Source organism: Mastacembelus armatus, chromosome 11 (assembly GCF_900324485.2).
Source record: "Mastacembelus armatus chromosome 11, fMasArm1.2, whole genome shotgun sequence".
In the NCBI taxonomy this organism is placed as follows: Eukaryota; Metazoa; Chordata; class Actinopteri; order Synbranchiformes; family Mastacembelidae; genus Mastacembelus; species Mastacembelus armatus.
In genome coordinates, this window is record NC_046643.1 from 18,568,319 (window position 1) to 18,593,052 (window position 24,734).

General features: G+C 40.9%; 2 protein-coding genes across 7 annotated transcripts in view; both read right to left on the reverse strand.

Annotated features, from left to right (window-relative positions):
• Positions 1-162: 162 nt before the first annotated feature.
• Positions 163-16,336, reverse strand: LOC113126211 (glycogen synthase kinase-3 beta-like). 2 transcript variants are annotated; one of them, XM_026300134.2, is made up of 11 exons: positions 15,996-16,336; positions 10,598-10,683; positions 8,911-9,012; positions 8,705-8,788; positions 8,005-8,115; positions 7,279-7,409; positions 6,842-7,046; positions 6,531-6,626; positions 5,460-5,646; positions 5,025-5,102; positions 163-4,687 (listed from the first exon to the last, which is right to left on the reverse strand). In XM_026300134.2, exons 1-11 carry the CDS (start codon positions 16,168-16,170, stop codon positions 4,626-4,628), a joined length of 1,317 nt encoding a protein of 438 aa, XP_026155919.1. In that variant the 5' UTR covers positions 16,171-16,336; the 3' UTR covers positions 163-4,625. The 2 variants fall into 2 exon arrangements, with proteins under 2 accessions (XP_026155919.1, XP_026155920.1); XM_026300135.2 differs by lacking the exon at positions 5,025-5,102.
• An 819-nt stretch (positions 16,337-17,155) lies between these two features.
• The window catches only part of cica (capicua transcriptional repressor a), a 30,581-nt gene continuing 23,002 nt past the window's right edge, over positions 17,156-24,734 (reverse strand). For 4 of the 5 annotated variants that reach the window (XM_026301144.1, XM_026301145.1, XM_026301141.1 and 1 more), the window contains exons 15-22: positions 24,282-24,525; positions 23,267-23,552; positions 22,881-23,035; positions 22,235-22,374; positions 21,360-21,511; positions 21,061-21,195; positions 20,847-20,972; positions 17,156-20,356 (exon numbers count right to left, since the gene is read on the reverse strand). In XM_026301144.1, coding sequence (XP_026156929.1) covers positions 20,094-20,356; positions 20,847-20,972; positions 21,061-21,195; positions 21,360-21,511; positions 22,235-22,374; positions 22,881-23,035; positions 23,267-23,552; positions 24,282-24,525 — 1,501 coding nt within the window. In that variant the 3' untranslated portion in view covers positions 17,156-20,093. Of the gene's footprint in view, positions 20,357-20,846; positions 20,973-21,060; positions 21,196-21,359; positions 21,512-22,234; positions 22,375-22,409; positions 22,739-22,880; positions 23,036-23,266; positions 23,553-24,281; positions 24,526-24,734 lie in introns of those variants that run through there. The other variant, XM_026301146.1, reaches the window with a different exon arrangement.

The following is a 24,734-nucleotide window of genomic DNA, read 5'->3' on the forward strand; positions in this document are numbered from 1 at the left end:
TCCCCCCCTAGCAGGACCTGAGGTGAACTGCAGCGCTACAGGCAGCACTGGGTCAAAAAGGCAGAGCCTGAAGCTCATTCACTATTGTATAAAAACAAGATCACACGCATCCAGTTTATATGGTCTAAACATAAACCAGCTTTAACAAAGTCAGACCAGAAACAGTTTCATCACTTTATTACAGTAAATGAGTCCATATCATACACACACAGAAGAGACAGGTTAGGGTTTCTCTCTCTCTCTTTCTATCCCTTCATCAGTGACACATCAGTCCACCAGGGCACTGGAGTAAAAAATAAATAAAAATAAAAGTGACATATCGACCTGAAGAACCTGTAGAGATCTCTCCCCGATAAACACAGTAGGTAACACCAATACGCAACTGGGATTTCAGAGAATTTTTACAAGTACAACGTCTGAGATTATGTTAAACTGTCACATTTGTACAGAGGATGTAACACATTCCCGAGCCCTGAACCCCAAACCTTACCCAAACACTAAGCGTTAAAATGCCCAGGTTCACTCCAGAGTGTCATTGTGTGATCTCTAGTCCAACTAGACACTTTGTAGAAGACTTTGTCTGCAAATGCAGCTAAGTATTTTTTCTCAATACTGCACAGGAATCACATATTGTTAGAATCACATACAGTTGTTCCAAAACAAAACTTCTATCAGCAAACCTGCAGTATTTGTCTAAGTTGCACCACTTACAGGCAGGAAAAACAAATCTCAAAGACTGAAAAGACACGTGAGCAAAGGTCTGCAGATGTGAAGTTGGATAAAACCATGTCTCCAGAGGAAGCTGTGTGAAGCCCAGTATATGCCTTCAACTTTGGATGGAGAGATTTGTTTTTAAAGCAGCTACATCTGATATTATAATAAAGAGAATGTAAAGATGTAGGTCAGTGGTGCATACAAGACAAATCTGCAGCTACTTTTCTCTTTGCAGCAGCTTTCAGCTCATTGTTAGCAGTTCAGAAGTAATTTTACTGGGCTTATATTTTTCTACAATGATCATGTTGCTTTATATCTGCAGCGAGAATAAAGATCTTAGCAAATTAAAAAACTAAAAACATGTGTTTACAACTTATTTTGGAGAAACAGGGGCAGGTCACGAACAGATCTTCACTGCCTATACTGCAAATAAAATGGTGAGAAGTGACGTGACAACGTCTGACCATGGTCAAACAGCGCCCTCTTGTGGAAGAACTGCAGCCTGTTAAATCTGAATTTGAACAAAAGTTATTTCCATGAAGGAACTTCACAAGATTTAAACCTTAAATGGAATACCAGTAGAAAACATTCTGCATTAACTATAGTGGATATTAAAGAGCAAAAACAAATCCCAGGCCAGACTCACAGATGTTCACAGGGCTCAAACAAAACTCAGTCCTCTGGATTTTAGTCCGGTTACACAGTTTTATATGATAATATTTACTCCTAACATTGACAGAAAGATCATTTTGAAACAGAACCTTTACAAAATCCATTAAATAGGCAGTGGTCCCACAGAAGACTGAACAGGGAGGACGTTTACAGCTACTTGACAATTTTTACTCAACTACCAGAAAGAGAGAGAGGAAAACCAACAACAAATGTGAGGGGAAGGCTGATTTTTTTTTCCAGTTTTTTCTTTGCAGTATTTACATTTTGGATTGGAAATGAACTTATTTACAACAATGGACAAACCAAAGTCTGTTTCATAGACAGAATGAGGGAAATAAGATGACAGCTCTGTAATAAAAAGAGGAAAATAAAAATCGGTGATATTTACATGTGTGATAAGAGGAGGAAATAAAAGGCCTCTGAAGCTGAGGGAAGAGACAAAGCAGCCATTGTTGATGCTTCTCATAGGGAGTTTTCATACTTTTCATAGCTGCAGAAAGTCTGACAGCTCTGAGTGCGATCACCCTTAATCAAACAAGCTGCTTGGACTCTTTACAGCACAGAGAACAGAACATGTCCGCAGGTAACCTGGCAGGAAAACCTCGGTGGGACAGAGAATGAGAAAGGCTCCACACTCTCCTCACAGAAAACGAACGTGAACAGGTGGTGGGATTGAAAACTGCATTACAGCTCTTCACTTATATTAAAAAAAAGGTTCAGAACAAACACATGGCTGCAGTTAAAACCAGCAGGTAGAGGCATGGTACAACAGTATCAAATATGCTATACTACAAACTTCAAGTGGTCTGTGCTGTTTACTAAAACTCTGTATTGTCGACTGCTCTAATCCTACAACACTGGCTGTTCAGAGTGCAGTTTGGGATGTGTCTCTCTCTCTCTCTCTCTCACACACACACACGTACGCACGCACACACACACACACACACACTCTTCTGTACTAGTGATACAATCTCTGGTCCTCTAACCTTATGTCTGAACATATCCCTAAGTTTCGCCTTCAAACGACTGAACAAATGAGGACCAGCCAAACATCCTCACACTCATGGATGTGCACACACTCATGCAGACACACACACACACACACACACACACACACGCACACGCACACACACTTATGAGGATTTTCCCTGCTTTATATTCATGTTCAGCTAATATTCACATTTATCCTTTCACTCTTGAATCTCACAATATGCTTCTGTGTACATGTCGGCAACACTAAAGATGTTTCAATGGATCCTCTGGGTTATTACTGTTTCTACAAGGCTTCTTGAGAACCTATTAATTTCCACTGATGGAAGAACAGTTTGCTAAAGAAGCTGCAACACTAATTCAAAGCTGTAATAATCTGATTCAGACTGACACCCACCTCTCAACCAAAAACAAAGATGTTGATGTTAAGCTTCCTACATTTAAAAACATGAAATCCCCATTTAAGAATTCTTTAGTTTGCTGCGTTTAATCAACAGGAGGACCAACATTCATTCTGCTTGTTTCCACACAGATTAGGAGTACAACAGCATTATTTCACTCCAACACCAGGACAGGAATTAGCTTTGTGCCAAAAGCCAATTCCAAACACCTTGAACTTTTTTGGTTAAATGGTTTTTGCTTCTAATCTGCTAATATTTTTGGAGAAACAGCCTAATAAACAGATTTAGGACTAAAACAAAGAATGAGCCAGTTGTTTACTGTATGACAGAGAAGGCAGGAGTCAAAAGTGATGACGTCTTTTAACTATATTTACTATGGTTTAATACTTTGAGCTTACATACAATACAATGATGCTTTCTAACACAGTAGCACAAGTGAAACCAGTACAGGTTTCCAGTTAGTAATGGACTGAAAAACAGACCTTTTTGTTATTTAGGATGATTAAAAGGGGTGAAATTTTTCTTCTACTACTAAATACTGGAAATAAGCTCTTTAATAGTCGTCGGTGTTGTGATAAATAATGCCTGTTGATCTCCAGGTTTTTTAGAGAAGCTTCAACATCCAGGTTTAAATGAAGATTACATGAAACCTCTATGGCTGTGATGATCTAGGACAGCAGCACTCAGAGCATCTAATCACCAGCTGAACACTTAACTACTTGGTAGGACAGAGAACAAGCAGCTTTGTTCGCTCAATATCAAAAGGCTCTAGATGAATGTGTCAAGCTGTTTCTGCTGAGAGCCACATTCACACGTTCTTCACAACTGAAATCAACATTTCTGTGACAAACATGAGGAGAGAAGGAGTTTTCCTCTGGATGTTTTATGTGACTGTGTTTCCACATTAAAACAATTATTAAAAGCTAAGAAAGAGCCTCAATCTGTGGTTGATTTGACCCATATTTATATGCAAGTGTAAAAGCAAAATGAAAACTACAATCCCATGATTATTGGGTCCATTTGCCAGGTCTGGGGGCTGTAATTCAGAAAACACTTTTAACAGAAACAAATAGGATAAAACAGACACAACGACTGGTACGGTCAATGACTGGTTTGTTTTTGGATATTTCCACTCCAGCCACTGAACATGATTCATGTGAGAGACAATCCCACTACAATCTGCTAAATAATGACAAATGCTACCTGGTACTAATGAGCTTTTCTACTTTACCTGCCGCTTAAACAGGTAAATTAGTTTGGAGGTATGATGTGTAGGTTTATCAGAACCTGGATTTATCAAATAATGTGGCTGGAGCATTTCAGTCCCTGTGTCTGTTCTCCCCCCTGAGTTAAATAAAATGTCCTTTACCCTGATGACCAACTTGGAGCCAGTTTTAGTCTTGGTCAGGCAACATGCAGTCCAACCAGTAACAAACAGGGATTTAAAAACACAGAAGAAGAATAAAAAAATAATCTGAAGTGGAAAAAACTCTATAGAGATTAAGTGTTATAGGATCACATGGTGCTTTCAATTAGTCAAATAAATAAACAAATATAAAGAAGGAAAAGAGGAAATGTTGATTAAAAAAAAAAAAAAATTATATTACAGAGGACCAGCCCCCACTATTGAACCTTCACATAACACCCAAGCAGCAGCGAGACAACTCTATGTAACAATCTCCTGCCATTCAATCCGGGCAGCTAAAGAACTATTGGTGTGTTCAATGCATTTTCTGTACAAAAACAGGTCATCTAAGAGGAGAGCAAGCGGCACGGTGGAAAGCGGTACAGTGTGTGAGTGTCTGAGATCAGGGTGAGGCTGGCAGGCAGACAGATGGGGAAACTGCTTCAGATGCTGTTAAGAGATCCTGGTACTGAACTGTGCTGAGATGACTCTGAGCCGGTACCGTCTGAAGAAGAGGAGAACAGACAGACACGGTGAGGTGTAAACCAGTGTTCCACAACACCAACAGACATGACTGGAAAACATCACACATTTTATCGCTAAACACAAATGTTTAGGGCAAACATTTTGAGGAACACAGTTCCCTGATCCCAGACCAGTGTTATTTTTTAACACCACAGACTGTCAAAACCAAAACCTAGTGTCGTAGTAAACATTTTTAATTCCTGTTACTTGTAATGTCAGGTATTCTCTGTTTAAAACCAGACTTGTTTCAGTCAGCACAAAGCCATGCAGAACTCGTGATATAGAGACAGACAGTAACATTAGAATAAGTTTCCCACCGTGGGCAGAAGCAGCTGTATGAGAACGGGCGTGAGGAGGAATGAGAGTGGAGTTTAACTGGGGCTGGATTGACAGCTCTGAGAGAAGAGAAGAAGAGTTCGTGTTTAAATGATGATGAGTCATATAACAAGAGGAAAGTGAACAGTGTGTTACATTAACTGCACTTCCTCAGGGGCTACAGTATTGGACCAAAACTACCCAAGAAACAACACCTGCTTGTATTCAGCTAAACAGATGGTGATAACTGAACAATCTGTCCAGCTAAAGAGATGGAAATTTTACTTTTCATTGCTGAGTTACAAATCAAATCACCCAGTATAAAGACAGTAGCTCAGTGTGGTTTGTCCCCTTTTTGTGTGGTGTTGAAAACAAACTAAAACACTGAGGATAAACATGGTTCAATCTGAAATCTCCAAGTCTGTGCGTTCATCTACCTGTGGTGCTGAAGTTGAAGAGCATCGGCAGTTCTCGGCCATTGGGCAGTCGTGTGTTCGGCTGGCGCAGCTCGTCAAAGAAGGCATGTGAGCAGGCCTCTAGTGGCGAGAGGCGTGAGGCTGGCGTGTACTCCAGCAGCCGAGAGCAAAGAGCAATGGCCTCTGGAGGGGTACGAGGTTTAAACACCTGAGGAACAGGAGGAGTTCTAAATTTAAATCACAGATTTTCAAAACAGAAAAGCAGATTATCACTGCAGTAACCAAACTGGGTAACAGAGGCAGCAGGTTCAGCTTTAAGATAAACTGTACAATTGATGACGGACTATTTATTCTCTACTGCGGCTTAACATGTTTTATTTATGGAGCTATTTTATCAAACCTGCCAAATGTAAAAAAAACACCAAAAAGAAGTAACTGTGTGATGCATCTAAAAAGGTAGTTGCATGCAGTGTTTGGAATAGAAAGTTATCCACTTTATAGTAAATGTTCAACAGCCACTTCTCTTGGTCTTGTGCTGTTTCTGTTCTGTGTAGGTTTCAGGGTTAATCGTTTTTCCGGAAAAGGACATTTAAGCACTTCAGCCTGCAGATTTAAACCGTCTGTGTGGGCAGCAACACGTCCACAGGTTTTCTTTCCATTGTTCTAATACAATGGTGTAATGTACAGTATGTCACTTTCACACTGCTTTTCTTTTTAGAACAATTACCATAATACAGATTATTACACTGGGTATGTGTAACTTCTGTATAGTTCATCTATATATAAATGCCAAAAATGTGTCTTCTGCCGTACAGATACAGAATAACAAGAATAAACGTCAGAGCTGCAGCAAATCTTCTAGTTTCAATTTTGAATGACTGGTTGGACAATGCAACAACTTTGACACTATTGTATGACATTTTTTAGACTAACTGATCAATAGAGACTACAACTGGCAGAGTAAAAAAAAATATTTCAATGTTTATTTATTTATTCATACTTTCATATTTCGTCCCCACCTCCAGGACAAATTCCCTCTACATGCCTTCCCAGGCAGTACAGGCCTGGCAAACACTGACTTGTGTTTTTTACCTTTGTCCATGGATGGGCTTTGATCTGAGGGAACTTGAACTCTGTATAGTTCGGGTTCATCTCTCGGATTTGTTCTCTTGTTGGTGTTCCCAGCACCTGAGAACACATAAGGAGGGAGTATGATCGCTATAAACTGTGCGTGCTGATAAACTGATTTTCTACCAGTCATATGATGCGAGTACAATACAAAACAAGTTCCTATCCTGACGCACAAACCTTTGCTACAGTGATAATCTCCATTAAAAACAAGAAACACACACAAGGAACACAAACATTTCAGCAACTTGCAGGTACCCGATAAACACACGCACCTTGATAATCTCTACTAGCTGATCTACCCCACTGTCCCCAGGGAATATGGGTTGTCCAAGCAGCAGCTCGGCCAGTACGCAGCCTGCTGACCAGATGTCAATGTTTGCCGTGTAGTCTGTGGCACCAAAGATGAGCTCTGGGGCGCGATAATACCGTGAGCAAATATACGACACATTGGGTTCACCGCGGACCAGCTGCTTGGCGCTGAGGAAACACAATAAGTCACTTTAGACGATAACACAGATTGCAGCAAAGTGACTTAGGTCCAACATTTGGTAGATGGTGATAGATGTGAAATTTTGTGGAGAAAATTTTTAATGCGAGTTGTGAAGTTTGTTGCTTTTCCTCCCACAGCAGAGAACCGTTCGATGTCTTAATATTGCTAATGTCAAAAGTCTGTTTTGCGGGGAAGGAAATGTGTGTTCATGCAGCTCACCTGCCAAAGTCACACAGCTTGAGAATGGCAGTTTCTGGGTCAACAAGCAAGTTTTGAGGCTTGATGTCTCTGTGACACACACCCTGGGAATGGATATAAGCCAGACTGCGAAACAACTGGTACATATACACCTGAGGAGGTCACAAAACAAAAGCAACATAAGATCAGCTGCCTGCACTGTTAAAATGCCAACAATGACACAACATGGCAATAAAGGAAAGATTATGAGCTGCTTTTGCACAGTTTCAAAATGGTGGTGGAAATACACCCTCTTCTGAGATGTTTAGGAACAGACCTTTACACCTTAATATGTGTGTCAGGGGAAAGCACAATATGAATAATTAATTGATTCTGTTTAAGCATTTTCAGGTATATATTGGTGTTGTGATAAATAATGCCTGTTGATCTCCAGGTTTTTTAGAGAAGCTTCAACATCCAGGTTTAAATGAAGATTACATGAAACCTCTATGGCTGTGATGATCTAGGACAGCAGCACTCAGAGCATCTAATCATCAGCTGAACACTTAACTACTTGGTAGGACAGAGAACAAGCAGCTTTGTTCGCTCAATAATTAATTGATTAATAATTAATTGATTCTGTTTAAGCATTTTCAGGTATATATTTCTCATTTTTATTCAAACTTAAAAAAAAAAACCCAAATAAACAAAAATAGTGAGAACAGCAACATTATACAGTGATTAAAAAAGCGGCCTAGTGAAAATTACCTTCACATATATGATAGGAATGATGCTCTTGGCCTTGTTAAAATGCCTGGCAACCCTGTAGACCGTCTCAGGCACAAAGTCCAGCACCAGGTTGAGGTACACTTCATCTTTCTGGACAGAGGTAAAACAGATCATTTTTGTCTAAGATGTTTATAGTTTACAACAATTTACAAAGCCTGCTCTCTGAGTGTAATTACATAAAAGTCACTGGGCCATTTTAAAAGCAGCATTAACACTGGGAATGATCCTGCAACAGACTGCCAGCTGTGTCGACAAAACCTCTTTTAAATAAAAAAAGAACACACTGAATAATAAAACCATGTCCAGTACTGTACTGCTGCGACTTTAAATTCAGAAACGTCTCTATATTTTTCACTCCAAGAAATGTCATTTATTTATTTCTCTTTTCAGGTTTTTAAAGGTTTTACGCTCTATCTGAGTGGTCTTATCATTTATGTGCACATATCCTTTTTTTATTGTTTTACCAACCTCTCCTGAAATAATGGTTCTGTGAGGTCAGAGTGTGTGAATATGGTGACTTAGTAAATGTTTGTATAACCAAGTTAATTCCATGCTCTTCTATTAGTCTACTCTCTGTGCATTGTACAATCGTGTTATTGATTTGTTAATCGATATGCATTGTCCTTTCAGATCTGTATAATGTAAAAAAACAGAACAAACAAAAAAAGAGCTGAAGTACCTTCTCGCCACTGGAGTAGAAAAAGTAGCGCAGTCTGACAATGTTGCAGTGGTCAAGCTTCCTCATAATCTGTAGTTCCCGATTCTGCAGTGTAGGTGGAAAACCAAGTGAATAAGCACCTTGGAATGATAGAAGAATCTTACATACGCCGTTTGTTTTACAACAAATAAAAGAACATGTGGAGAGTTTCATCATTACAGCCTTACCTTGAACCTTTTGTCCTGCAGCACTTTTTTGATGGCCACCATCTCTTGGCTGTCAATGAGCCGAGCTTGGTACACCACACCAAACGACCCATTACCAATCACCTGCACGGTTTTCACAAAACAGGAACCAGTCAGACACTGGACAAATTAAGTACAAGCTACAAGGTGAAGTGCAAATACAGACATGATTTAAAAAGGGCTGCAGCCACTTTAGTCTCTGGCTGCTAATGTATCTAATAATTCAGCCTATTAGTGTCAGTCCAGCTACAGCAACAGAGGGTTAATAGGTTTTCACTTTTTCAAACGACCTCTGTCAAAACTTTCCAGTTCATGTTCATTTCCACTGTCTAAACTGGTGCAACCTGTCTGTTTAAAGTAGGTCAGCAGCAAAAATCAGATACTGGTTTTGAGGGAAGAGTCTACTGTGTTCACCAGTGCAAAGCAAATGCAGGTTTCTGGTGAATCTTCTATTCCAGGAACTGAAAAGATTAACTGACCGCTAGACAGAGATTTGTCCAGGCCCCTCAGTGAAAGCAAAAACACAGAAAAGGGAAAAAAAATCTTTACTTTGAGCCTGTTTTCTGTGAAAGTATTTATCACACACTGCAATGTGAGCTGTCAGTCTGCAGGCAAGACTAAAAGTCCAGCAACTAAATAAGGGCTTACTGTATTTCGAAACCATTATTCTAACATTCATTAATCTAACCTGTATTATGATCATATTCACAGTATTTAATAAATGAATTTGCCCTGCTGATGACTGGTTGTCAATTTAACCAGCTGTTATCCTGCACAAGGAGAGAAGTTAAAATGTTTTTAGCCCATGAATTTGTGGCTTTACTAACAAAAACTTTCATAAAACACAGCAATATCTACTTTTGCATCTACTTTGGTAAAACTTTAGAGACAGCTCAGGCACACATGAGGCCAATACAGATATCTGGGGAGGTTGACAAATCTGTGTGGATCTGCTGAAATGATCACAAACAATACTGACATGCAAACTTTTGTATTTTTTACAGAACTGTAACCAAGATACTGAGTGGAACATTTTACACTGTAGAAATAAACTTGTCAGTGTCCCTGGTTGACAAACTATGTAACAGAGACACTTCCTAAATGTAAATAAATAGTAATTTCTTGTTCTTGTCTTATTAAGTATACAGATATTAAAATGAGTTAGACAAGTAAAATTAGGTTCTTATGCTGGACTATAGCTCTGTCATTTGATTGTAGACAAGCTAAAAAGACAATTGCAGATCACAAAGATGTTCAGCAGAGTCTTTATCTAGCAACCCCCTGATAACCTTTAACACCAGCCAGGATATAAGCCAGCATAACAGGACTATTGATCCTGAGATAAAACTATCATAAAGGAATATTTACACAAACCCACAGAGACATTAAGTAATCTGAGAACAGACCTGCAAAAGTACTGACTGACACCAGTCTCATCTTTAGGCTATAAAGTCTGCTCAGTAAGCCATAAATCTCTGCTCCCACAATAATTTCAGAGCCACCAATATTGATCAACAACCTTATCAACTGTAGCCAGACATGGTGGAAGTATTTTATTCTGATTGCTGACAAAAGTTACAGTATTAGCTGAGGTAATACAGTTGTATGTCTACATGTAAGGACAGAGCTACTAACGATGCCACTGTCGTGGTTTTGCTTTCTTACTCACCTTGATGTCAGTGTAAGAGACCTCCTGTGGGCGGTCTGGTCCCTGACCTGGTGTGGCCACGACTGTCGTCACCTTCCCGCTGTCTCCTAGTAAACAAGCAGGAAGAAATTAACTTAAAGTGTTAATATTCATGGGGCAGCAGGGTGACTTAGTGGTTAGCGCTGTTGCCTCACAGCAAGAAGGTTCCTTGTTTGAAACCCATCACGGGCCTTTCTGTGTGGAGTCTGCATGTTCTCCCTGTGCTTGTGTGGGTTTTCTCCAGGTCCTCTGGTTTCCTCCCACAGTCCAAAAACATGTATGTCAGGTTGATTGGTGACTCTAAATTGCCCATAGGAGTGAGTGTGAGTGTGCGAGGTTGTTTGTCTCTATGTGGCCCTGTGATGGACTGGGGACCTGTCCAGGGTGGACCCCTGCCTTTCACCCAAAGAGAGCTGGGATAGGTTCCAGCAGATCCCTGGGACCCTGGTTAAGGACTAAGCGGGTGTAGAAAATGGATGGATGGGTTAATATTCATCATCACTTTACCAGAGAACAGAGAAAGAAAGAACCTATTTTTTAACCTTCTCTATTTCAATTTTAAGTACAACAGTTTAATTATCAGTATCAGAAGGTAATCTGTTAATTATTTTATTTTGCTAAAACTTGTGAAATTATAAGAAGGATTAAAACTGGCTGCCATCCCTCTGGCTTTTTTCTACCAGAGGTAAAGATATAAAACCACTTTACAACGCTGCCAAAACAATACCCCTGCCATTCAACGTAGGAGACTTTCTACAGCCAGCCTTAACATCTGGGCCATCTCTCCGCTGGCCCTTTGAATATTTAGGTTAATGACAGCATAGTGAATGAATGTCAACTTTACAAAAGCCTCCAAGGAAGGAAAAGGGAATGGCGAGTTCATATTGAAGACACTGTGACTAATTAAAGTCGGAATAAACCTAAAAGTAGGCCAGCCTTTCATACAAGGATTATTCTGTGACATCATCTGGCAGCACTGCACTACACTGGTCAAACAAGTACCTGTAGGTACCAGGTGGAATATTTAATACCTTGTATTTCACTGTCTCTGATGTGACAGGTCAAGTGTGTCCAAAACATGATGTGATGACCTAACATGTGGTCATCCTCTCTTATAAACAGGACACAGACGTGTGTTCACCATTGCAACCGCAACGATAAAAAAAAAAAAAAAAAAAAAAAAAAAAATCATTGTTTTAGACATTTTTCAAGCAAAACCAAGAATTCATTAAAAAAACAAGTTTCAATAGACCATATTGGGCTTTGGGAAATCAGAGCAGGCACCTTTATAGACAAACAGATTGCTGGAGAAAATAATTAATAGATTATTGAATAATGAAAATAATCATTAGGCTACTTGCAGCCCTGTTAGCTCATTCTATTGTCTTAATATACAGTGGAGTCTGACCAGTCTAGACTACTATGCTCCTGGTAGTTTTTACCAATGAACTTTTATTGTCAGTGGCTTCCTGGATTATAAGCAGAAATGGGGATGTCAACATCAACCAATTTAGAAATTCACAAAAAACCCGAAAGGCAAAATATCATTTAGAAAAGGTTGAAGCTTAAATTTCTCTGTTGAAAATGTAAAAACCATTCAAACTCTGGTGGGAATCTAAATACAGTTACAGAAAGGAGTTAAAACAGCAATTACAACTGCATTCCTGAAAGAAGTTAAGTTTTAATATAAGTTTGTGCAGGAAAGCAGTTGGAGTAAATTTTATTGACACAAGAAAGTATAAAAATTAGAAAGAGAGGGATGAATAAAGTTAAAATGTCTGTTTAGGAGTAAGACATTAAAGCCCACAAACTCGTTAGTTCAAGATTTTTTATTCAACTTTATAAAATCAACCACTGCAGGTTAACATTCATAATTTTGGAGTAAGATAAAATGTCAAGTTCTAAATCCCTTTAACTAAAATGGTCCATCAATGGAAATTTAATTTCCCTATGTGGATCTAAGGTTCCTAAATAATGGAGCAGCCCTTTGCCATCCAGCTGTCATCGTGCTGTATCACTGTCAGCCTGACCAAGTCCACATACTTAACGCTTTGTTTACCAAATAACACAATGCACTTATTGATATGGCCCTTTTGGAGCCAGTACTGCATGTCCTGGCGTTTGCGTACGTGCATATCCATGCACACACAGTAAACTGTCCTCAACCACAAAAGTGTGGTGGTCATCCAATAGGCATGCTAGCAATATCTATTACAGCTGAAACTAGAAAACCTGCGACATGACCGGGTCAGTGGGTTCTCTAACTCAAGTGACTGGGTTCACCCTCTGGACACACACACAGGTGAAAAGTAGGACGGCTGGTTAAAGGATATGTTTATGACACCTGTTTTACACTGCTCCTCCTCTTACATTTTTCCTGCTGATGTGTCAGTCGGTGCAGCTGATGATATCAGCTTTTTTCCTGCTACCACTGATTTGAAAAACAACTTCCACAGGCCTGAAACCTGCCAGAGCTCAATAATGTGTCATAATAAAGTGAGGCTTTACTCTGGCTTAGTCAAAGTTTCTGATTTACTGTCGCTTTGTGTCCAGGCTCAGTGTTTTTATATCAGCAGTGCTGTTGTCATGCACTGCTTCCTGTCATTCACCTGACATTCACAGAAGGAAACTCAAGTCCCCAGAAGGATTTATCAGCATAAAACATACAGTTTTTCAGACTTTGTCACATCAAAATCAATTTCTTTAGTGCTTTTTAACTCAAATATGAGTTGTTTTCTAACCAAGACACAGCTTATGTTGATTAAAGACCATTAAAGACCTGTTATTGCAAGGTTTTCATAGACAAGAAACACACTGTACTTTATATGAACTTCACATCTTAGAGCAAAGTAACTTCAAGAGAACTAAGTTTACCTTATTAATATGCATTTTAATGCAGCAGGATCTTCCAAAATATAACCAGGCCATCTACTCTAGAGAGAAACTGTGGTCAAAGTGTGGGGTTTCTATCAAGTATCTATTGTTTTAGAGTTACTGTGCTCATGTGACAGCCCACAACACACACAGACTAACACAAGGGCCACTTCCCCAACACTGTAGATCACATTTATGTCTTTCAGTCAGCTGGCCCTACAATGGTTAGGCAATTAATGAATTCAGAATATTTATATTTTGACATTTTATTTAAGCAAATGTTAGTTTTAGTCATTTTAAGCCAAACTGCAGAACATATAGTGATTTCAGCTTCTAAAATGAGTGGATTTGAAGCTCTTCAGTGTCAAAACTAATAGTAAACTCGACACTTCCGACTGCTGGTTGGACAAAGTCAGAAATTTAAAGTTGTCAATTGGGTTTTAAGAAAATCTAATACTCACTATGAATATATTTTTTTATATTTTAGCTGAAATCATTTTTAACTGAAAATTTTATTCAAGGAAAGTAATCCTACATAAACAGCAAGCTGGTTTATGTAAAATGCATAAACAGCAAGTGGAGAAATTGCAGACAAAAACAAACTTGAGATACCATCTCCTGGTTTTGGTTATGTGATTTTATCATGTGAGTCTCTGTAAAAGTTCCCAAAACATAAATGCTGATCCTTTAAAGGGAAAATTATAACGTGAGAAAAAGTGTTTCTGTAATAATCTCTACCTTAATTTAAGTTCTGAATATGAACATTTCTCCTGAAGCTGGATAGTGAAGAGACAGACTGTGGTGATGTTATCCAGAGACAAACGCTGGAGCTGGTCCACCAACAGTGAATAATGGAACAACTACTTGGACACTCTGATAGCAGACACTGTAATAACACTGGGATGAGGGGAAATTTTCAGATTTACAGCAGTAATAACTATTGGCAGATCTCTCTTCCTTTCAATGTAGCATCTCAATATTTTGCAAAAGAGCTATTTCACTCCAAAGCGTGAACTGAGGGCACATCATATCATCACCAATCCAATAGATGAGACGTTTTCTAAAGGGATTTCAGGCAAATACTCAATCATCTAATGCAAGCAGTGGAAAATGTTCTACTGTAAAATAAGAAAATGGCATCACATTGTAACGGTTCATCTTTAGTCTCTCTCTGCCACTGACAAGACGTGTCTGCACTTGTCAGTTCCCACTTGTGACATTCATACCAGCTGCTAATACAGGCAAGTGTCAAATACTGTACTATATCTACTGGCAATGCCCATTGCTACCAGCTACTTCAGCAAGTGACAAACTTACTACTTAAGCCAGCACTCAAGCATCTCTTCCAGTTTATCTTTTTGGTTAGGGTTACACTATGGCCGATTAAGTCTGGGTCTCACTTTCAGATTATAAATATGAAAGATCCTCTTTCTGGAGAGAGAGAGTGCACTGTGAGGAGGGTTTTACAAAAGCAGGCATACTTCTAAACCTGTACCATTTCATCATCAAATATCTTCTAGTGATGTTCATAATGACAGATGACTGGTTGGTATGGCAACCCAACATCGTTAATGCTCCATGTCCAAGTTCAATTTTACCACTTATTCAAAATGTCAAGTCAAATCATTCACTTACACAAATATCTGGCTAACTGGGTTAATCTTGTCTCTTGAAATAGCCTCCGGGTCTCCCAAATCTGACAACGCATCCCACACCCAAAAGAGTATCTTTAACAGCTAAAGACAAAATTTGGGCTTAACGGGCCTCAAACTGTGCTGCTCTGCTGCTGCTGGGAGAGGTAAAAAACAAGGGGCACACTACTTTGAATTGGAGACGACCTCCCATTCGTACCCTAATATCAAAGTCATACACCACTGCCTGCTAATGGATGATAAGACTCAGATTAACACACACATCCCAGAAGACAGCCCAGCTCTTTTGCTAGATGTGCATCACTTGCACTCCCTGGGCGACGGCCACCTGCTGCTAAGCTTTTGCCCCACAGGTGACCTTGGTGGGAAGGAAACTTTTCTGGCTCTCCAGGCGAGCAAGAGAGATACCTGATGCCATACTCAACAATACTCACAAAAGAACCCTGAATGCAGCACCCAAGTTCACGTTTTTGAGTCTGGCTTGACCACAAAGAAACCACACAGCCCGTTTAACTTCTCACTCCCATTGACCACACTGGTAGTGAAATCAAACTCATCTTTTAATTTAACATTAGTAACAATCGGAATATTGGTTAAATTGACTGGTGTTACACTGGTTCAAAGTCTCGATCAGAACTGGGGCCGGACGGGGGAAGGGAAACATACAAAAACAAGTGGCTAACGTTAGCATGCTAGCTAGTTAGCACGCTAGCAAGTTGGTTAGCCGCTCCATGGGAGAAATAACGGCTCTTCTCTGCGCTGTGGCAGATAACACCAGCAAATATATTCGCGGTAAAAGCCTAGAACCAAATGTACAGACGCCGACAAAGGGCTGGTGGATTATTTGAACTTACTGGCAAGCTTGAGGTTCGAGCATCCCGACGAGCTGCTGCCGGAGGCCTGCGGGACCCCGGACTTTCCTGTACTGCTCCCCACGGCAGCGGCTGATCCGGCGGACGCAGCGGCGGCTCCTGGAACACCTGGCGGCTCAGCAAACGAGCTGGTCCTGGGCCGCCCGCTGCCGCTCATATCTCTGTGCTGGGGTCAGGGTTGTTTTTTTCACTATTTACAGCCAAGCGACTATTAAATATGAACACCCTGCAGCGAACAATAGTGGGAACAGACACCGAGAAATAGCGCCCCAGTTGCCGCCGGCTGTCTGGGCTGATAGCTGTTGCTAGACACCTAGAAACACATCGCCCGCGATGCCACCTGGGAGATGAAGTTCGGCGCAGCTGTTGCTCAGGTTTGCTGTTCCGGACTTCACAAAACAAAACAACTACAAATCTAAAATGACTTTGCCCGGGATGTGGGCCAAAGAAAGAACCTCAGTCATATATTACCACGAAAAACTAAATGCTTAATATTTTAGTGTTCAGATAAAACTACAAAATAAATCACCGAGCTTCCCTCCACCTTACTCTAACGTTACAGAGATTGTTTTTGCATATAAGCGTAGATGGCCCACTAAACACTTAGTAACTTTATGCTGAAACTTACAAATTAGTACTACCAGTGCTGTGTAATAATAACAATAATGATGCAAATAAAAAGAAATTTCTTATAATTAACATTTGGGGCTTTTAGCACTGTAGTTCTTTTTTATATGCAACTGAATATGCTTTAAATAATGGGGTTGGCCATAATCTTATTCAAGATAATTAGTCATATGATAATATAAAAAAGTATAGGCATAAGTGCTGACTTAAGATGGCCTCTGAGTTTATCTTGGACTCGTAAGTGGACAGGCTGTTGTCATTTACAGCTTCCCAGTGTCTGTTCGTGCGCAAGAAGCTTTGACCACGTCCCTTCACTTTAAACCCACATGCCACCAAAGATGAACTGAACCTGAAATGCTACTCTAATCCATTAAATGCCCTTTAACACTCAGGTGCTTCACGAAGGTCAAGCGAGCACATTCTACTCTTTCTGTGGAGTTAGGGGACTTTTCTGGCTGCAAATTTTCAAACACTGCAGATATTTAGGGATATAAAATAAATTCAAGGACATTAGACATTGTGTTAGATCTTTAATATTTTCAATATTTAGTTTTTTTTTGTTGTTTAGAAATATTGCACATGGTCAACATGCCTGCTTATGAGATAACACTCATCCTAAAATTCCTTCTCCAAAGTAAGGACAGTTTATTTTTAAGCACAATCATACAGTGTACACGCATACGTGTGTGTATGCACATATGTCTGTGCGGGTGTGTGCACGCGTGCATGTGATTGCACATGCATGCAGATGGACATTTTAGAGCCCTAACCCCAAAAAGATGTGAATTGATAGTCTTCTGTTACCTGTGTGTTATTTATATATATATTTATATATTGTATATCCTGAATATATATTTCATATATATCCTGAATCCAGTGAGTTTGATAACAGTCAAGATGGCGGACAAAATAGTCATGGTGACTATAAAAATACTGTCTCTAGAGTAAAATATAGTATGTAGAATACAATGAAAAATATACTATTGATAATGTTCCTGTGTGGTGAAACAGCAAGAGGTTGGTTGTGTTAACACGCTACCTGCATGTGCCAAAACATACACACACACCCAAACACAGACCTAAATGCACATATATGGAAATACCAGTATATATATTTTTCACACATCCAACTGTATACAGAGAAATAAAAGAGATACCCAGAATAATAACTACCCCAACTCTTCACCAAGGAAGCAAAGAGGCAAAAAGTGCTATTCAAAAATTGTCTTTGACTTTTAGTTAGTTATACTCTCTATCTCTTCAACAATAACAATAATTGTGTGATTCTTTTTTATACCATAGTTAAAGATAGTATCACAACAGCTCACTCCTCTCACTGACTGACTGCACTGGATTTAATATCTATGGCACAGAGCCTTCCCTCCAACACAAAATAACCCACCCATTTTCAAGAAAAAAAAAATTCCTATTGCACCATTTGATGGGAAAGGATAAAGTGTCAAGAAGAGAGGGAAGAGGGGAGGGCTCCAGAGACTGCCCTCCAGGGCTGGTCTAGGATCTGCTTTCCCTGAACTAACCCAAACCAGAACCATCCTGAGCTACATAGCGCTTGACCCGGGACCAGTGCTTAAGGGCACTTTCTAAAAACACTTGAGTGGTCGAGGAAGTGAGGCGAGGAAAGAGGTGTAGGAGGGAGGAAAGGACTCAGGAGAAATGAAAAGGGAAAACACAGAGAGGACAAGGGGAGGAAAAAGGTGGTTGAAAACATACGGAACAAGGTTATTATTTTTTCTACTAAAACAATCTCTAAAAACAATACTTTCCTGATTTAACTTGTGGCGGTCCCAGACGAAAAGGGCCGCACAAATTGTGCAAACACCTGATTTCAACATTTTACAAAACAACAAACGCCCCCATTTCTGTGTCTGGTGAGAAATTGTAGGGGAGGGGAGTGGGGGAGAACCACCCCAAATATAATTAAAAGTGGGGGGCCACAGACTGATTTTGTCCCCTTCTCTGTCCAGAGTTTTTTTTGTGATTTTTTTTCTATGCTGGAGAAGAAACACAATAGAGCCACGAGAGAGAAAAACAGGCCACGGTAAAACTGGTTATTTCCACTGCAACGATAACGAGAGAAAGCAACATCATATCCACTGGGAGATTCAGATAAGTTTGGTTAATTCTACTTTTTCTCTCTGTTGGTAAGCTTGTCATGTTGTTGTTGTCCTTATTGACTATTATTATCTGTCTTCCTATTGTTGGAATTTTAATCTTTCATCCAATGAATATCATCCAGTTTCTTCTTCTGCATTTTCTCTGTGCTCTGTTGGGAGCCAGACAGTGTTGAACTTTAACGTGTCTTCTTCAAAGCCTCGCACCCAATAGTCTCTTTACATAATCTCTTTATGGTGCCTGTTCACACAGGTTTTGAGGATGGGACCCCAACAGACATACAGACATACAGAATCAGCTCCCACCAATGAGGACTCAGTCTTTCAAAATGGCAATAACTGAAGGTGCAAAGATTGGTCACACTACATCCGAACTCCTGCCTTCTTTTTGTGTTTCAGGAGCGATTGGATTTCACGCTTTCAGTTTCTCTTCTTACTACAATCACTAAAAACTGTGCAGGCCAATGGCTTGGTCAGACCGGGGTTGACTGTTTGTGTACGAGTGCTCACACTGCACTGATGTGTCCATGCACTGAGTGTCTGTGTGTGTGTGTGTGTGTGTGTACTGTATGTGTGTCTGTGCTGTCTGTTTTGCAGCATCAAGGGGCTGTGGAATATCAGTGGAGGTCGTTGGGGTTGTGTTTGTGTCCCAACCACTGTGCTGAGGAGTGGAAGGGCAAGGAGGAGGTCAAGTCAATGGCATCTGAGGGCTGGCTGGGTGGCTGGCAACAGCAAACTGCATCTGCACAACAAGTGACAAAGTGCCTTTGTTTGTCATGGTCCTTGGTGGCTGCTCCTGGGAACTTCCAGCCAAGAGTAACAGTCTGATTTGAAAAGGGTGTGTGTGTGTGTGTGTGTGTATGTGTGTTTGTGTGTGATCGTGTGCATGCTGGAGATTACATATGCACCAGGGTTTGTGTGTGTGCCAGAGATACAGACTGTGTGTACCACAGAGTTTGTGTGTCACTCTACAAACTACTGTACAAATGTGCTGAGAGCAGACCTGGGCAAAGTGTTAACTGAAGGTTTCAGGATACGTGGAAAAAAAATTGGTAAAACAGAACTATAAGAAGCACCTGACTTATCAGGACTTGAATGTGATTTGTCCATTTTTGAGGCTTTTTTGTCTGATTAGATCAATCAAGCGCACCTTGAGTACTAGAAGATTTCTGACCATATTCAAAAGTTTATCTGCCCAGGTTTGGTGGAGATTAGTGCCATTAGAATGGATCCCAATGGAGCCATCTCTAGTACTGGTTCAACTTATTCAAGAACATTCTGCAGCAACAACACACTCCTCTGTCTCCTCCTGCTCTCCAGCTTATAATCCTTCACTTTGTGGCTCCTCTGGGCTCCGGTCTTTGTCCCCTTGCTGCTCTGCCCCTCCATCCTCCCGAGCTGACTGATTGAAAGAGGAACTGTGGGAAGGGAGTGCATTGACTTCAGCTGACCCTCCAGGCTCCAGGGATCCAGGTGTGGCCGTCTGCATGATCTTCTGACGGACTTCTCGGATCTTCAGCTGTAGACACACTTTGGTGGGGAAGGTGTCCGAGTAACGTGCCTGGAAGGCAGCTGTGGCCTGAGCTGCAAAGAAGGCAAGGAGGAGAAAAGATGGAAGAGCACTTTTTAATGTTTTTCTTTCTATTTAGCAGTTTCCTTCACTTACAGCAAAAAATTATTTAGTTGTTGCTTAGTTACAAAGCCAAAACGTGTAATATAATCTAAATAAATACTAAAATAAATTGAGGGGAAGAAGAAGAAGGAAAGAGGTTAGGCAATTCTACTGTTACCCCAACCCCCCAACATACCCTGTATATTTGTCATGCACATTTGTACAGTACTATAAAATATTTCAATGCTGTAAATTATGGACTGTGTTTAAGTACAAAAAATCTCTAAAGATAATGCATTACTTATGTAATTCAGCCACATTTGAGTGGTTGGGATAGTAGTTTATCACTTCTCGAGCTGTCATGAGGTGAAATAAGGTTTGCCTGCACAGTTTAGTACAAATGAAATCTTCATTTGACTCAGGTGTTCCTCCTGTAACACCTTTTATCTCATGGTGGTTTACCTGAGGGAAAGAAACCGTGTTCGTGAAACAGCTGCATGACAAGAGCCCGCCGCTGATCCAGAGTTCTACGCAGAGACGAGTACGGGACCCTGTCCAAGTCCGCTAAAAAATCATCTCCGTCTGTGCCTGGTGGGACAAAAAGGGGTGTCATAGCACAGTCAGTGCACTGTGTGGAGCAGTTCTGCAGCTCTTACATCTGATGTACTCATCTTACTTGCTCTGTCGAAGGTGAAGATGTCTCCCTCACACTTTGCGGCACTCTTAGGGGTGTTGGGCTCAGAGCTGCAGCTTGACAGACGTCGAGTCTTCCTCCTTGGGGAGCTGGGGTCCTCTGCTGCAACCTCCAGTTCTAGACATATGATGTGAAAGATGAAGGAATATAGAGAACAGGGGGAGAAATTTAGAGTGAGAAAAATCCCAACAAAAGATATCCAAATAAAAAGAGATAGCTCAGTTGGCTCAAAGTTAGTAATGTCCAGTTATTTCATCCTGGGACCCTGTGTGGGATCTCACCGGTGGAATTGCGTCTCTTCTTGCGGTAACTTCCCAGGATGGCTCTTGGTGAGGTGGCCAGACTCTGCAGCGTGGGTGAGGGAAGGACCTCCTCTGGATTAAACTCTGGAAGCTCAGCAAAACGCTCCTCAAAGTACGTCTCAGACAAGACCCTGCACACAGAAAACACAGCAGCCACATTAGTCCCCTGTCCCATAACACGTTGGTTAAAACACCAAGGGATGGCCCCTGAATGTATTCACATTTCTCAGTTCTGCCAGGGCTTCCCCACCACTCTCCGAATGTCTAAATAAAGAGTATAAAGGTTGAGCACTTCACCCACTCACATTCGGTAAACAAAGAATTTCCACCATGACTTTATAAAGTTGGAGATTTGCTGACAAACTAAAAATGGGACTAGATTCCACTATGTGTGAAAATCTGTGTTATATAAAGCGTGTCCAGGCTGCTGTAGCTCATCTCCAAGCTGCTTCACGCCATAACTACAGGACAGGCTACTGTTCTATGAGCTCACTCAGCTTGGGAAAGTGTAAACTGTTAAAATAGAGAGAACTCGGTCTTACAACAACCAGAAAGCCAGAAGGACCTGGCAGACTTGTTTTATTTTGCTTTGGCACTGATTCTATGAGAACTAATTCTATCAAAGAGAATGGCTCTGGACTCTTTAAAGCTGAAGAAATGCAGAAATGACAACACAGCACTTACGTGTAAAATTCAATTTCAATTCCTCATATACATGTACTTACCATTTCATATGAATTAGCAAACAGAGAAGATTCTCCACTCAGATATTTTTGATTATTTAAAATACGTAAGAGCTAAGTTCTCTCATCTAATCATTCCTTCCTTTCTAGAGCTTTTATCATCCCACTCACTTGTCGAGAGAATCAGGTGTCTTTTTGAGTGGTGGGGGTCGAAACTTGGTCTTTTTTGAGGTGGTGGGGGGCTCTCTGTCCGCAGGGGGAGGTGGAGGGGGGTCCAAACCTGAGGGTGGAGGAGGAGAACGAGGTCCAGCCTGGGAAGAGAGTGTGAGACTTGAGGGAAGGAATAATGTGATGAAACCAACTGTGGCTCATTCCTTAACTCCTCCATACAGGGCAGATATTTCTGCACATTAGCTCATTTATGCATTATGACTTCTTTTTAACTGTTCTCAGCTCAGAAAGGTCCTAAACACACCAAACCAGATTCAACTGATGCTCACTTGCATCAGTCTGACTTTAATCTGAAACAAGGTGTGAAATACAATTTAGTACATTCACGTAAAACGGTGCTTTTATAAAAATTAACATGTATTGCCTGACTTCAGTAGAGACGTTTTGAGAATCCTTCAGTTCTTCCCCTGTGCATGATATTGTAGTTTAATGGCTGGAGGAAACCTGGTAAAAATGATAATTTCTCAGAGATTAAACTCTGACCTTAAACTCTTTGAGCAAGCCTCTAAAATCCTTAACATAAGCCTCACGTAATGTGTGGTTTGATGAGAGTGGATGAAGGGAGCAGATATCCAGCTTCTCTCACCTCTTTGCTGCTGTCGCTCACACTGTGGTCCTCTCTGTCCGTCTTCCTGCCTCTCTTCTTTTCACCGCTCTCCTTCATCCCTCTCTCGTACTCTGCATCCATCTCATTTTGTTTCTCCTCCTTAATGTGCAGACCGAAGTCCTCTTCTTTTTTTACTGGAACATTCAAAGACAATGTTAGACTTTGAGATAACCTGAGTTATCTCATTTCAAACGTCAGACAGTTCAGTTTTTCTCCAGCCTTATAGTATTGGCTTTGAGAAACCAAGACTTTTAAGGCTAAATGATTTGTTAGGATAAAACAACCAAAACCACAACGTAATTCAACAAAACAACAATGAACAATGAAATTTAAAAGCAAACCGGGTAAAGCCACAGTAGCATTACTTGTTGCAACGTTGCTGGTACAGGCGGCCGCTGAAAACCCCTCTTCTCCATTCTCAGTCTGATCATCTAAATGCCTCTCTCTCTTCACCTCCACCTGTGGCTCCACTTCCACTGTCAGGCTCGACTGAAAGGTCGCCAGCGCTGAACCCTGTACCCCCGTCGCCAACGGAGAGGACGGGTTCATCATATCCTGGGCTGGAGTCGCCACTGCAGGTGGCACAGTCGTCACAGAGACCACGCCAGTAGCCAGTGCAACAGTCGGTGCAGGGTAGATGGCAGTTAATACCTGATGAAGAAGATTGTGAAGCAGGCACATCAGTAACCAGTCTGAAAAGAGGTTTTATGAGTTATTTTCTGTTGAAAAGCTGATGAGACTTTGACGACAGTGAACGTGTCCTGAGAAGGTAAGAGAAAGCAAAAAGCTAAAACTATAGGGACACTTCAGTCACTCGGGGTTATTACTGCCAGAGTAAAAATGGATCCTGCTTTGTTGCACAAAGCAAACAAACCTTTGTGCTGTAAATCAACCTGGCAGTGTTTCAATCTGGCAGAGAAAATGTAAAATGCAGCAAAGAATCCAGGAGAGGCTGCCAATGTTCTCTCTGGTTCGCCTTTACAGTAATTTCCCTAATGCCTCGAAACTAATGATGTGATGACTTACTGATACCAGAATGATACATCTAGCACCTTTAATACCTTTGCCCCTGGAGCTGCAAGTGTTACTGCCAAGTAAATACACCTGCTTTTTCAAAAGTGTGTACACTTATTGCAAGAGAACTTGGTGAATTATGTGCAACTGGCAAACAAGAAAACTAAACTAAATACACCCATAGGCAAATTAAATGCTATTACAATATTTTGAGATTGACTGCGAAGACAAAAACAGCTACAGAGGTGCACTAATGTAAACTCCACTTCTTACTCTTTTCTACAGCTTCTTTTCAGTTTTCTGGCTTCCTTTATGACCACACACCTATCCACAGCTGTCACCGTACAGTTCTTTGCTCTCGTTTACCTGACGGCCGGTGGCTGCTGATGCCTGTCCCGGAGGGCTCTGTGACTGACAGCTGAGGGGCGGGGCTGGAGCGAGTAGTGGTGACTGACCGACGATTGGCTGGACCAGGGTTTGTCCGGCCGGGGCGATGGCGGTGAAGCCCAGGGTTGCCAGAGGTGATGGGAGATATGCCGGGCCTGGAGTGGGTGTGGCCTGTTGGGGAGCTGCTGTGTTAACTCCTGGACCAGACTGGACATAGGTGATCCTGTAGGAGAGAAAAATCCTCCACAGTGAATATTGTTAAATATTAGAAGAGAAAGAAGTCCATAATGATCCCAGCAGTCTGATAACGTTTGTAGCTAATTAGGCAACAACACAGATACACTGCAAATATAAAAGCGCTGATCATTAGACAAATTATAGATGATACAACAGATGAACACATGAGAGAGTTAGAAATATACTTTGGTAAAA

What these genes read in the sequence shown, in the direction of transcription:
- LOC113126211 (XM_026300134.2), bottom strand. Translation starts at nt 16,170, where the DNA reads ATGAGCGGCAGCGGGCGGCCCAGGACCAGCTCGTTTGCTGAGCCGCCA. An exon ending in TTCCTATCATATATGTGAAG is followed by an intron (nt 7,410 to 8,004) that starts GTAATTTTCACT and finishes TGACCTCCTCAG; the next exon opens with GTGTATATGTACCAGTTGTT. An exon ending in AAGCCCATCCATGGACAAAG is followed by an intron (nt 5,647 to 6,530) that starts GTAAAAAACACA and finishes CCTGTTCCTCAG; the next exon opens with GTGTTTAAACCTCGTACCCC.